General features: G+C 52.5%; 5 protein-coding genes across 5 annotated transcripts; 2 read left to right on the plus strand and 3 right to left on the minus strand.

Moving 5' to 3' along the window:
* Positions 1-298: 298 nt before the first annotated feature.
* CDV56_108865 (BRcat and Rcat domain-containing protein) lies at positions 299-3,887 on the plus strand (the record flags this gene model as incomplete). Its single annotated transcript, XM_026762484.1, has 7 exons — positions 299-588; positions 641-695; positions 816-1,024; positions 1,071-1,209; positions 1,272-1,491; positions 1,583-1,711; positions 2,473-3,887. The coding sequence occupies 7 exons, from the start codon at positions 299-301 to the stop codon at positions 3,885-3,887; spliced, it is 2,457 nt and encodes an 818-aa protein (XP_026616577.1).
* A 284-nt stretch (positions 3,888-4,171) lies between these two features.
* CDV56_108920 (chalcone isomerase domain-containing protein) lies at positions 4,172-5,470 on the plus strand (the record flags this gene model as incomplete). Its single annotated transcript, XM_026762539.1, has 1 exon — positions 4,172-5,470. The coding sequence occupies one exon, from the start codon at positions 4,172-4,174 to the stop codon at positions 5,468-5,470; it is 1,299 nt and encodes a 432-aa protein (XP_026616578.1).
* Positions 5,471-5,620: 150 nt separating this feature from the next.
* Positions 5,621-6,300, minus strand: CDV56_108940 (glutaredoxin; the record flags this gene model as incomplete). The annotated part of the gene is made up of 3 exons (XM_026762559.1): positions 5,621-5,778; positions 5,839-5,937; positions 6,006-6,300. 3 exons carry the CDS (start codon positions 6,298-6,300, stop codon positions 5,621-5,623), a joined length of 552 nt encoding a protein of 183 aa, XP_026616579.1.
* A 2,014-nt stretch (positions 6,301-8,314) lies between these two features.
* On the minus strand, positions 8,315-10,120 carry CDV56_108978 (uncharacterized protein; the record flags this gene model as incomplete). Its single annotated transcript, XM_026762597.1, has 2 exons — positions 8,315-9,889; positions 10,013-10,120. 2 exons carry the CDS (start codon positions 10,118-10,120, stop codon positions 8,315-8,317), a joined length of 1,683 nt encoding a protein of 560 aa, XP_026616580.1.
* Positions 10,121-11,572: 1,452 nt separating this feature from the next.
* CDV56_109022 (BAG family molecular chaperone regulator) lies at positions 11,573-12,763 on the minus strand (the record flags this gene model as incomplete). The annotated part of the gene is made up of 1 exon (XM_026762641.1): positions 11,573-12,763. One exon carries the CDS (start codon positions 12,761-12,763, stop codon positions 11,573-11,575), a length of 1,191 nt encoding a protein of 396 aa, XP_026616581.1.
* Positions 12,764-14,047: the final 1,284 nt, after the last annotated feature.

The following is a 14,047-nucleotide window of genomic DNA, read 5'->3' on the forward strand; positions in this document are numbered from 1 at the left end:
GGCAACAGGGTTGGAGTCCTTGCGCCAGTAGTCGAGATTATTAGAGATCTGTAGTAGCACGAGAGATATACGAGTAGGCTGATGAGAGGCAGACAACAGAAGAACTTACTGTCCACTTTCCTCTCCATTGTATCGCGACATCATTCAGAACAGGATTTAGTCTCGTTCTAATCCAGTGAGACGATTGTCCCTCCATTTCCGCATTCTTTGAAAGTCTTCAGAGAATTTGGCACATCATCCTTCTGTTTTCCATTTGCTTTGATCGTACAGACATTGTTTTGTTTATCATTTTCAATACATGACAGTGTTTCTGGTCACAAATGAGTCTATCAAGGCTCAGATCCAGGATGTGAGCTCGGAAATTGGCTTCCAGCCTACCTGGTCGAACTTGCGGGCCTACGAGGGCTACTTCCACTCGAACGACGGACTACTCAATCGAATCTGGTACAGCGGTGCCTATACACTTCAAACCAACTCGGTCCCAATCAACACCGGTCTTCAAGTCCCAATGCTGCATAATGGATGGGCCAATAATGCAAGTCTGGGCCCTGGAGATACTATCATTGTCGACGGGGCCAAAAAGGGATCGTGCGGTTTGGCCTGATGACATGGGAATTGCTGTTCCTTCGGCTTTTGTCAGTACAGGCGACGTGGAGAGTGTTAAGGATGCTCTCCAGGTCATGTACAACACCCAAGTAAGCTCTATATCTAAATTCTAAGCACGCAGGAGTCGAGCTGAGTCGAAATAGAATACAGTGACAGGTGCTTTTGACGAATCAGGGCCACCACTCAGTCAGAAGAACTCAGATACATAGGTACCATATATGGACGATGATCGGAACCTACAATTCGTGCTGTTCTCCAACGATACCGATTTCCTTTCAACCAACTGGGAGAGATATCAAGCCGCTATGGACTTCATCTATGGGAAGATGGATAACTTGTCAGGATTATTGATTGTCGCCGGCACCCGCGATTGGGCTCGATGGCAGCAGGGATATAAAAACTCAGAAGCGCAGATGATGTGAGTGACTCAATACGTCTCTGTTGCTACACTCTAACAACACTAGAATATACCATACACTGAAGACAGGGGCACAGCTGGCTGCTTGGACAGATAGCACGAGTTCTCTCGCAGAAAATCTCAAGAAGGCTATCGATCAGTACTGCTGGGGCGATGCATATGGGGCGTTCAAGGACAATGCGACGGTCACGAGTCTTCATCCCCAGGACGCAATAGCATGGCATTGCTTTTCGGCATTGTCGATCAGACACGCGCTGCAAGTATCTCGGAGAGGCTGACGGGTAATTGGACGCCAATCGGTGCAGTTGCGCCTGAGCTTCCCGAGAATATCTCGCTATTCATTTCGTCGTTTGAGATCCAAGGTCATTTTGTTGCCGGCCAGCCCACCAGAGCGCTCGAGCTCATTCGGCGAAGCTGGGGCTGGTATCTCAACAATCCCAACAGCACGGAAAGCACTGTCATTGAGGGTACCTCACCGACGGCACCTTTGGCTATAGATCTAGTCGCGGTTACTCATACGATGCCTCCTATGTCTCGCATGCATATGGTGGTTTGCAGGGCCGACGTCTGCCCTGACCAACTACGTCGTCGGCCTTTCCATTACATCGCCTGGAGGGATGACTTGGAAGATTGCGCCGCAATTTGGCGATCTCAAGTCTGCCGAGGGGGGATTTGCAACATTGCTGGGTAAGTACAAGGCGTCCTGGAAGAGAGACCGAAAGGGATACACGTTGCAATTCTCAGTCCCTCAAGGGACAATGGGAAACCTCACCTTGCCATTTGTGACGAGTCCAAAGAAGCCTTCCATCAAGATTGATGGAAATGACATCAGAAGGGGGTTGGTATATGGAAATGGAACTGCAACCATCACAGTGATTGGAGGAGGATCACACCATGTAGTTGTTGTCACTACTCTATGGGATACACATAACAATGAAGTTCTCTCCAACTATACCTTTGTATATCTATCATAGTACTTTAATACTTGTAGACAAAGCGTGTGCCCCCTATCCTAAAGTTCCAGCCGTCATGATGCTCACTTTCTCATATCAACCTGCCACCTTTGTGAAAGAGGAAGGCTCAACCCAGAAGGGGGCCATATCACAGTCAACCATGAACCCCTCGCGGGTCCTCGATTAGTCGTCGTGATGCGCTGTGTTTGTCCTTCACTGACTTTTCTTCTTCTTCTTGTTTATTTTTCTTTTCTTGTGTTGTTCCCCCTTACACCACTTCCTTTCTTTCATGCTTATCCGGAGATTTTGCGGTTTGACTCGAAGCAAAGAGTGCTGTTTCCATCCGAGAATCAGTCAGGTACCATATCCCCAGCCCATCAATCACATCAGTGTTATGTCTGACAAAGTCTGCTATTTCGCGTAGCTCTGCTGGCTTGGTTTCCTTTGCTGAACTCTCCTGGCTTTTTCTCGCTGCTACTCCAGCGTGACTCTCAGCCATGGAGGCCATCTATCACTTCGATCAGATGTCCATAGACGAAACCGTCCCAGCTGCACCAGCGGAAGCACCAGCAGAAGCATCAGCAGAGATCCGTCCTTGTGCTTACTGCACCGAGGATATCGAAGGCGAACCAGTAAGACCTTGCAAAGGATGCGAGTGTTATTGCTGTGGCGACTGTATCCGACAAATCTTCCTCATGGCGTGCAAGGACGAGGCCCAGATGCCGCCGCGCTGCTGCGATCCCATCCCGCTGGCTGTTGCACGCAGATTTCTTTCTGATGAGGAGATTTATTTGTACAAGTCGAAGTTCGAGGAGTGGAGAACAGTCAACCGCTGCTACTGCCCCGTTCCCACCTGCTCCGCCTTCATCCCCCCCAGCTACATACTGGCAGAATGGAGGGTCCTCGTGGCTTCTAGCGGCTTTTATAGGCAGTTGGCGGCCAGCGGGGCTACACCGTCTCTTCCCGTGAGCCCGTTGTACATCTCGTTTCCCGTGCTGTGCCCGAAGTGCTCTGCCCAGGTCTGTTGGAAATGCAAGAAGCTGTACCACCACGGCTCTACGTGTCAGGTGTCAGATATTGACCCTGAACTGGCGCGGACCTTGGAAAAATTGGGTATTAAACGATGCCCTAAGTGCCGTGCTGCAGTCCGCAGGATGTTTGGCTGTCGTCACATGCAGTGCCGTTGCGGTGCACAATGGTGCTGGTACTGTAGCCGGGGTATCGAGGTCTGCAAGGCGAATATTTGCGCGCAAGGACGGGCGGCTGAGATGCAGGTTCGTGATGACAACGCTGAGGAGATCGCCACTCAAGTTGACGAGGGAGACGGTGGAGAAGAGGAAGAGGAAGACGCTGAAGGTGGCTCTGACGACGAGGGATATTGGGACCGTTTTGGTGGCTGGAGATCTGACCCAGATGAGACCGACGATGAGCAAGACGACCAAGCAGAGGACGAGTATGATGATGACGACGATCAAGCGCCTGAGATGTCGCTCGCTAGAGCAGTCGAACACGACGTGTTTGCTGATGAGGCCGGTAGCGATGTCGATCTGGACGCTGGATCTGACTGGGACGATGCTTCGGACTACTTCGGGACCGAGCCGGACGGTTCCAGGCTTGATCCTAATGACTGCAATCATGATTTCGCCGCAATCATCGATAATTCCGAAGTCGAGAACCCAGAGTATGTGTACGAATGTGAAAATTGCTGGCGCAGAATCTATCCGAGAGAGACCTTGCTCCCGAGTTACCTCTGGGAAGAGATTCGATCCCAAGACGCTTCGCCCACTGCACAGCTGATTGCTTCGATGAACGTTGTGGAGCGCTCGGACGCACAGATGTATCTATGCAGGAATTGCAAGTTCAGGATCTGTGGCACCTGTCGCGCTGGTTATGGAAACTTTGAGTTCTGATATGGGCGAAGGTCTGCAATGACTTGGGCTTGTCCGCTCACCTGCGATTTCTGGATGGACTGTGAGACCTGGTTACGGAGGGGGCACGCGAATCTATCAGTCATCTTTTGTACGAGTAGTTTCTTTGATAGGAATTCAATATTGATAGTTCAGTATGGTTTCTATGCGCACTTGGGCTTAAGAGCTGTGTTTCAGGGCAGTGAAGATCACGTGTATCCCTGAACCGATCTCCACAGATCATGCCATTCGTCATACCTGGGTGTCCGCCTCCATATATCAACAAAATGGCAGCACCATCTTCGATACAAGGGTCTTTGCCCTGGCGTACTTGTGGCCAGTGTCTCCGTCGCCAGTATCTCCAATCGAATCATCTACGCTCCCCCGGCCGTTTTCTCTCGACCGTCAGTCCGCTCCGCACCGCTGCGAAGAACCCCCTTCGATCTTCAGGAAATGCGCGCACACGTGAGGCAGAAATCGCGCAGTACCGGCGGTCGATGACTCTGTCTGCGGCGGGCATCGCGGCCTGTGCCGTGGCCATGTACGGAGTCATCCAGATGGATCTGTTTGGTCTTTCTCAGCTGGAGGAGACGAAGTCAGCGAAGAACGACAGCAACAACAATGCGAACACGGGAGCGCTAAAGCTGGACGGTCCAGACGGTTTCCCGAGCAGCCCGTCGGTGATTCGCATCCAAGGACAAGACGGTGTCGAGCAGGTCGCTACAGGCACGAGCACCATCCCTCACTTCCCCAGCACCATCCGACTCCCCAAATCCCTCGACGACCCCGCGCTCAAGCCCGGAGAGGACCTCCCTGCCGGTCCTGGTGTTGAAGAGGATGAATACCAGCTCCTGGGCCTGGGAATCCGCACCGTCTCCTTCCTCCAGATCCAGGTGTACGTCGTCGGCCTGTACGTGGCCAAGGCGGACATCTCGGAACTGCAGCAGCGGCTGGTCCGCACGGCGGTGCATCCGCCCGGCCGGGAAAGCGTGATCAGTGATACTCCGGGTTCCACGTCGGCGACGTCGCTGGTCTCGACCGAGCGGGAGGGACTGAAGCAGCTGCTCCTGGATCCGGAGAGGGGCGAGGACGCGTGGACTCAGATCCTCAAGCAGGACGGGCTGCGCACGGCGTTCCGGATCGTGCCAACGCGCAACACGGACTTCTTGCATCTGCGGGACGGCTGGGTGCGGGGCATCACGGCGCGGGCGCAAAGGGCGAACGCAAAGGCTAAGGAGGCCGGTGCTGACGCGGCGGGCGAGTTCCAGGACGAGTCGTTTGGGGCTGCGATGAATGAATTCAAGAGTCTGTTTGGGGGTGGTCAGCGGAAGAATGTTCCGAAGGGGCAGACCTTGCTTCTGGTGCGGAATGCCCGCGGGGAGCTGAATGCGCTGTTCCATCCTGATCCCGCGCAGCCGCTGCGCTTCCTCGGCCGGGTGGCCGATGAGCGTATCAGTCGTCTGGTGTGGTTGAATTATCTGGCCGGGAAGACGGTATCCAGCGAGGGAGCGCGCCAGAGTGTTGTGGATGGCGTGATGGGGATTGTGGAAAGACCGGTTGGGACTGTCGTCCTGAAGGTCGTTTAGTTTTCTGACTCTTGTATTCTGCTGCTAACTGTACTATTGAATCTCCAATCAGGAACCCAATCGTTTACGGATCACACAGTAAACATCATCATCATCATCATCATCTATTCGCAGATCCTAATGTGTAACTCTATCGCTCCTCTATACTATCTACAAAGCACCAGCCTCCTTCAACAGGGCCGGCAACTGCGCAGACTTAGCCTGCAGGTCCGAGTTCCCACCAATATGCTTCTGCCCGATGAAGATATTCGGCACGGTCCGCTGCCGCGTGATTTCGAACAGCGCATTCTGGATTTCGCGTCCATCATCTACACCACAGACTCATCAGCAACCTCTCCTTCCCTTCTGCCGGGGGGAATGCAACGAACCAATCTCATCCAACTCCAGCGCATAGAACTTCGCGCCTAGGTCCTTGAGCGTCTGCTTGCTGGCATGGCAGTAGGGGCAGTAGGATTTCGAGAACACCACTAATGCCACTCGCTCGTTAGCTTGTGCCTGGTCGAGGGAGGAGGAGGAGGAGGGGGGGGGGACGCACCAACGGCATTCTCGTTAATCAGGTTCTGGGCTTTGGTCTTTGCGGCGGACATGGCTGCGGGGGAGGGTCCGGCGAAGGAGCCGAACAGACGGGTGAATATGGAAGCTATGGTGGGCGACTGGTTGGTGGAGTAGTGAAAGGGAGGAGGAGGAGGTGGTTGGTGGGGGTTTATATGCGGTGGAAGAGCGGTTCGTTGACGTTTGTCGCTGGCGCAGATTGGGGATGGGTGAGATTCCCGGTAGCCGATGATGTTATCGGATGGCGAATGCTTAGTAATCGTCCCCGAGTGGCTCATTTCTTCGTTTTTGCTCCGTCGTAGTAGTGTATAAGTTATGACGTTTAACTCAAGGCGTATGAGAAGATTATGGTGGTAGTTGACTAGAATACTAAGTGTGGGAGGAAGAAGTAAGAAATTTATATACCTATATCAAGGAAGAATATAGCTGCGCTGTGCAGGGGTGCAAAGTAGCCAGGGCCTCATCAAGATCTATCGGGTACCGGTGCACGCTCCACTTGTTCGAAAGGAGTGATCCGAGGACTTCCTAAATACTGAGTTCTGCCAAGTGATCGCTACATAATCTGTTTGTCATAGTTTAGATCTAGATGGTGGTTAATAACAGAGGTCTGGTGGTTAATAACAGAGTTTCGCGGAGAAGCAGACACCAACAACGAATAGATAGGAAGTGTCAAGAGCATACCAGCCCACCTAACTCTTTCTCTACGCTGAAGTGTCCCGGACATCACCAAAGAAGATAACTATGATTGTGAGATCGTCTCGATACCTCCTGCTAAGCGGATACGACAGAGTGAGCATGGCTCGCACCATCTGACCATCATGTAGCCGACCGCCTAGCGCATTCCGCAGTAGATGAGTAGCAGCGTTCCGATCTTCCAGCACAAATCTGTCTCCATGGCCCCCGGTGCTTTAGCCCTGTGGAACCCCCGCTGCTGACTATCGTTGGCTCCATTGATGGCACGTACTTCTCCCATTAATGCGCGTCTTCCATCACGGGGTTACTGGGCAATGTCGTCCGGTCATAGCGCCCTATATGAAGACCTGACATCGCAAAGCTGGCCTCGCTGGCTCTCAATCGCTTGTCTACCTCCTCAGAAGACAGTGGGGGCGTTCGAAGACCGCTTTTGAGATCTGTTACGGATGTGATCTTGACACCTGGCACGTCCTCTCTCTGATCTGCAGACTCGACAGGCCATTTTCGCCGTTAATACAAAGTATACGATACCGTTGCGGATATCAGAGCCATCCCACACATGAGTATTGGGGATCGCCAAGAGTAGCCAGTCTCAGTGGGGAATCCGGGTCTAGAATGACCCCCAGTAGAGCACCGCCATGAGGTCCTGAGGCCGAGGGTTAATGTGTTCCAGCTTCTCCATGTTAATGAGGTGGAACGCCATGTTTGGGAGCGGCCGAATATCATCCTTCAAACCTAATCAGTATGATGCTTGCAACCGGAAGCCAAGCTGCATTGAGACCTTGACAGGTCTTTTGAAATTGAGCTTTCTTAAACATAGGTCAGACGGATCATATCATTTGCAGAGAATACATGCAGGTACATGATTTGGACGCATCTGGTGTTGCTTATTTGATACGCTCAAAAGATAGCTAAATGACCTTTCCTTTAAGTGTACTACCTCAAAAGAGAACAAGAGGGTACTGTAGGAGTACTGTCCCGCTAACACCTCCGCCCAGCTTATCTCTCTAGTTAGATACGTGCTTCACATGGAAATGAGCACTACATTTGATATTACACATGCATAGAACTCGAATGCCTTCTATGAATGGGTGAAATTGGATATGACCACGTTTGGATGAGGAATAGTAACACCGGTGGACTCGATGTCAGCCATGACTAACTAGGATATAGATCAGATAAGAAAGGAAATGCTGTCGCTGAAGTATGAAACGGCGAAACGAAACAACAAAACAGCGGGGTATGCAGGTGATCGGTCTAGATCGAGTGTTGAGCAAGGAAAACTGAAGGAGGGTGTGCATATCAAAGTCATCAAGTGACGGGCTCTCGCCTTGGAGTAGCAGTATGCGTACGGAATTGTCGTCGCTCACCTGCAAATTGGGAAGACGTGAAAACACGCCTGCAGGACTGAGGTAAGCACGTCGATGGAAGGTGAAAAGAAATAGAGATTCCCGAACAGGTCTGAGCAAGACACAACACCATCGACCAACCTGACGCTGAATGAACTAGCGAGAAAAAAATGGTAGACAAAATGCAAAAGAGGTCAGACTGAGGTATCTTCCAACGTAAACGTTTCAGAGAAATGACCAGGTTATCGAATCACATAACGACGCAACATCCGCATCCCTTCTCCTTCGGGGGCGGAGGTTGCGCAGTCACCACGGGCGGGTTCCATTTTGGCGTCAACCCCACCTGGGCCGCAGAGGGCATCTCCTGTAGCTTGGGCATGGGGCTGTATCCTGTACTGGAATTCGGCCGCGGGCTTGATGCGGAACTCTTAGGCGAGGCGAGCAGCTGGTCGGTCTTTTCTGCTTGTACCGGCGAGAGGGACTGGTCTTCAGCCTTCTCTGGCTTATCCTTCACTTTCTCCGGGTCTTCCTCCTTGCTGGACACCTGAGGTCGATCGTCAGGCCCGATAGCCAATGGAGCAAACTCCCGATCGTACGTTGTAGGTGTCCGGCCCTCCTTCTCCCATTGTTCCTGCTGCATTCTTCGTGCATGCGTAGGGAGGATCTGCTGGTCGGGAGGGAGTCGAGGATCAGGTTTATACATAGTCGCCAACCATGGGGGATCCCCCTCGGGTCGATTGATCGTCTGGGGCGGCCGGGGTTCGCCTGATCTGGTGGTAGGGCGCTGCGAATTGGTGGAGACGGTCCGATTCCTCGACGCTTTCCGGGTAGTGCTGGGAGGAGCAGAGGTTTTCCGGGTTGCAGAACCTTTGGTCGTTGATCCCCTCTTGGCCGGAGAATTTTGGTTGGTCTGTATGCCGCGACTGTTTGGTCGGCTGCCTGCAGATGGAGTGGCAGAGGAGTCGGAAGGTTCCACCGCGATTGGCTCGCTGGCTCTGCGTGGCTTTCCAAACGACATGATTTCCTCCTCGCCATTCGTGAGCGCCCGCGCACGTTGCATGGGAAACTCCCGTCCCAGGTGCTCAGGTGAAATAGGTGCCGGGCTGGCTGTCGATATGGGTATCCGAGACGAGCTCTTTCGAAGTCCCGGGTTACGATACATACTCGATGCGCTATCTGTCACCTCGTCGGCAGCAATCTCCTCTGGTCTACGAAGATCCCAACACCTGCGCTCCTCTTCCGTCACGTCCCCAGTGCCGTCGCCGGCAAAGGACGTCGGAGAGCTGGCGTGGTTGCGCTGCTCGTCGCGGAAGCTGGGCCATGGCTCCATTGGCTCTGATGCCGTCGGTGCGCCTACCGACCCGCTGAACCCGCTGAACCCGCTGTTGTTGGAGTCGTGGTTTCTCGCCCGGCTGGACTTGCCATTCTCCAGACCAGCCCGACGTTGAAACAGATAGGCCGCCTGTTGCAGCTCCTCGCTTTCAATACGGGCCAGCTTATCGCGGTGGATCCAATTCGCACTGTCTAGTTCACCCTGATACAGTCCCTTCCCATCTTTCTTGTCGCTACCCTTGTGAGGTCCATTTGGTTCAGAATCCCTCACTTTGCTCCCGCTCCGATTCGCCGCTTCATTTCCGTGCAGGTCTCGCGGAAACCCAGTCTCGCTTTCGTGTCGATTCGGGCTATGTTCGCGCCTTCCCCGAGATGCTAGGTAGTTTGCCTCTTGTACGTAGGCATGTCTGGATAGGGATGAGCTTCTGGAGCCTTTGTCTCGGGATCTTCTGTGGGCAGAGTCGCGGGATCGTGACTTGGGACGAGGGTTACTCTATCAGAAAATAATCAGCCATTGTTCTTGCAGATGATGGGCATGTCAGATGTGATGCCGCAACCAACGCCATCAAGCCTCAAACACAAGATACGGCACTCGACAACAGATATAAACACTTACATTTTGCCTCGCGGGAACAGCAAAATCCCATTGTTGCTGATTTGCGTCTACGCTACCAGGCGAGGTCCAGACATCTGCAGAGAACGTTGCGGTGGCTGCCCCCGCCATTCCAGTAGCGATCGAATTTCAATGAAATAATTAAGTAGGTGTCAGAATAGGTCAGACCAGCTGGAACCCGGTAAATAATTCGAGGGGTGCGGTTATGGTGGGGTCTGTCAAACGCAGACCGAATCTCCAGCAATCTGCCCCTCAATCAGGCCATCCCAGGGAACGCACGGGAGCCGACCGGTCGCGGTCAATCGACGAAAGATATCGTTTCAATCGATGAGGCTTTATGAGACGGTATGGACAGCGCTCGTGGTCGTTCGCAGGTGTATTGATTCGGTGTCAGGGGGTGGAAGCTAGGGAGAAGGCCACCGCCCGAAAAGAGTAAAATGTAAATAGGGCAGGAAACGGCAGCAGTATATTTCTTTGGTTCAATCCTCCGCTCGAGTTCGGGATTTCGGTTCGTCGAAACTCGAAAATTGTTCCGCAGCTGGCGTTAGGGAACCGGGGGACTCGGTACCGTGGATAGGCGATGCGTCTTCCCGTTTAGACAGCTCAGGCGGTTTCGGTGCGATCGGTCAAAGCTACCCAGCGACAAGAGGGTATTAGGCAGGTATAGAAAGAGAGGAATGAAAATTAGATTAGCGACGACGGTGTGAGGGGACGAGACCCGTCGAGGGGCGACGAGGAGATGCGAAGATAGAAGAGGGGGAAGAAGGAAAAAGGACGAAAAGGAGTGGTGGATGCTCAGGGTGTGGCTAGACTGTGGCGCCGAGGTAGGATAGCTCCACGCTGTTGCAAGATTAGTTGAAATTTAAAAACCAGGAGCAAAATGCATTAAAGGTGAAAAGAATTGAAGTGAAAAAGAAGAGGGAACTTCAGAAAATAAGGCAAGGGTTGGGATTGACAGCACCAGAGCGACGGAGAAAGGAGAAGAGAGATCACCGAGTTACGGGAGTAAGTAGAGAGAGAGAAAGAGAAAAGCACGAGAGGGAGAGAATGGAGAAAGAAACGGCACGGGACTGGAGGTTTAGCTCGAAGCCTCAACAGCCAATCTCGCAACTAGCTCAACTGCTTCTTGGATAGAGCCTTAGACAGGTTTAGATTAGTGCGTCTAGACTACTTACTATTCAAGGGTTCTTAATTGAAGCATGTAGATAGATATTCTATGGGTACTCAATGTTCTCGGTTCTTTTGTCTCTCCAGCAATCGACTCCATGTCAAGAGCCATCTCATCAGTCCCTAGAAACAATCCCAAGACATCAATCCCAGACGCCATCCCAATATCTGATCGATATTCTAAGTACATGTATGTGCATTGGACACGACCTGATGTCCATAAAAGCAATGAAAGATCCAGAGATACCCGATCCCTCTGTGTCTTGATCAAGAGCAATTCTATTCCTTCTTCTGTCGAAAGCCAGACCCGAAACACACGAGCCAATCATGTAGGTTAAGGAAATACAAGTCCCAAATATACAGTGTTGAAAATCAATCAACCTCCCCAGGCGCAACTCACTCCTTTGCAGCTTGGTCCAGCCTGTTGAGTGTCGCCTGTGCCTCCTTAACCAAAGCTTTACGCGCATTCCGAGCGGCTTCATCGCCGTCCGGCTCGATCCCGTCCGCTTTGAGAATGACCTGTGCCAGGATCGTCTCGCTCAGCTTCTTGTGCTCGAAATCGCGTGCCTTGGCATCAGTAGGCGGATGAGCGATATACGCCTCGCAGAGGGGCAGCAGCTCAGTCCGGAGGTACGTGATCAACGCATTGGCTTGCTCGAGCGGGGTGCGAAAGACTTTCAGGTTAGGAGACGGCGCCGGTAACGATGACGACCCCCCAGCAGAGGACGGTCGCGGCGGCTGTTCCGCCGCCGGGGCGAGCCCGTCCGCATCGCCAGCCGCCGCATCAGCTGTCTTATTATTCCGGCCCTTGCCCTTATTCTTCTTCTTGTTTCTGTTCCGGTTCCTCTTCCTTCGTTCCCCGCCGCTCTGCACCTCGTCTGGACGGGGAGCCTCGTCGGGTCTCTCCGCCTCCGCCTCCGCTTCCGAGCCTTCACTGGGCGTGCTCTCACCGGGCTGCACCTCCGAAACAACACACAGCACCTCCGACTGCTGCTTGAGGCCCTCCGCCCGGCACGGCACCGAGTCATCATCCAACAATTTCCCCTTGTAGAGTAACTTGATCCGCGCCGGGTTAGGCGTGCGCGTGACCTCCGCCGCCCGGCGCCTCAGCTCGCCCACGCTGAGCGCCCCATCGTTGATGGCGTACGCCGGGAAATGCAAGGCGTAGGTATTCTTGCGATGCTTGAGAAGAAGGGTATCTGGCTCGTCTTCCTCCGCTCCCGCGTAGCGCGACGGGCCGTCCACGATATCCTCCGGGGTGAGGTAGGTGTAGTCGCTGTCGCTGATATGCGGCGGCGTGGCCTTGGCAGACGGGTAGGGGGAGCGGCGCCAAAGATCGCTGAACCGCCAGCTCATGGCGACGAGTGCAATGGCGCAGGCGAGGACGGTGAGAGTAGCGGTAGAAAGATCTGCGGGATCGCGGGCCCAATCGGGTGGGATGGTCAGGGAGCGCAGAAAAGATGACGCTTTGGCTGACAGGAGAGGCGAAACGAGTCGCTGGGTGAGTGTGTCACTGATCGCTGTGATATATGAAGCACACCTCTCGCCCACGGAGGACTGAGCAATGTGTGATGGGTGAAGGTTCATGGATCGAGAGTCCAGCAAGAGGTGAAGAAAATGCGATTAACGGGTGTTGAGGTCATTGGAAGGCGACGAAAATCAGTTAGTTGGGTCACCGTTGATTATATAAGGTTTGATTGAACTAACGTAATCCACGGCCGAGCCGTCCACACGGCCGTCCCGTCCATTTTCGCGCCCATCTTCTACAATCATTCTTCAACACGTTGTTTTTTCACCACTACTACATAAAATGCCGCTCTCTCAAGAAAACCGGATGCAAATGGCTATTGCAGTTTATAAAAGCAAAAAAGTTCAATCAAAATCAAGGGCTGCAGCCATATTTGGAGTGCCTAAATCTACCTTCCTTGATCGGCTCAAAGGAATCAATCCACGGTCAGAAACACGCGCTAGTGGCCATAAATTAACAGCAATTGAAGAGGAGGTCCTTGTGAAGAGACTGCTGGATGCAGATAAGCGAGGCTTCTCAATCCGTCCAGAGTTTCTGCGTGGAATGGCGCAGACTTTACTTCGTGAACGTTCCCAAGATGCTACTGCAGTTCTTGGAGTTAACTGGGCCTCCTCCTTTGTTAAACGCCGTCCTGAACTACGTGCAAGATATAATCGAAGGATTACATACTAGCGTGCAAAGCAGGAGAATCCAAAGGTTATAAAATAGTGGTTTAAAGCCGTACATGAAGCCATTCAGGAACACGGCATTCATGAAGATGATATCTGGAACTTTGATGAAACTGGCTTTGCAATGGGACTCTGTACAACATCTAAGGTCATTACTGCTGTAGAGCGCAGTGAGAGACCTCGTACAGTCATCCAGGGCAATCGAGAATGGGTTACTATCATTGAATGTGTTAGCTCTAAAGGGCTACCTATACCACCAGTGGTCATCCTGAAGGCAAAACAACACCAGGCTGCTTGGTATCAAGAACCTAAGCTTCCTCAAGACTGGTTAATTGCAACTAGTCAAAATGGCTGGACAACCGATGAGATAGGCTTCCGCTGGTTAAAAGATGTGTTTGAGCCTTATTCTAGGCGATATTCAACTGGTGCAAAGCGGTTGCTTATTCTTGATGGCCATTCTAGCCATTTAACTCCAGAATTTGATACTTTCTGTGAGGAAAATGCAATCATCTGTCTCTGCATGCCACCTCATACTTCTCATCTTCTATAACCACTGGATGTTGGTGTTTTTGGCCCACTTAAGCGCGCATATGGGAAACTCGTTGAAGGGATGATGGTGGCTGGGAACAATCACATTGATAAAGAGGATTTTCTACATCTATATCCTCCTGCGCG

This window comes from Aspergillus thermomutatus (assembly GCF_002237265.1).
Source record: "Aspergillus thermomutatus strain HMR AF 39 chromosome Unknown NODE_39, whole genome shotgun sequence".
Lineage (NCBI taxonomy): Eukaryota > Fungi > Ascomycota > Eurotiomycetes > Eurotiales > Aspergillaceae > Aspergillus > Aspergillus thermomutatus.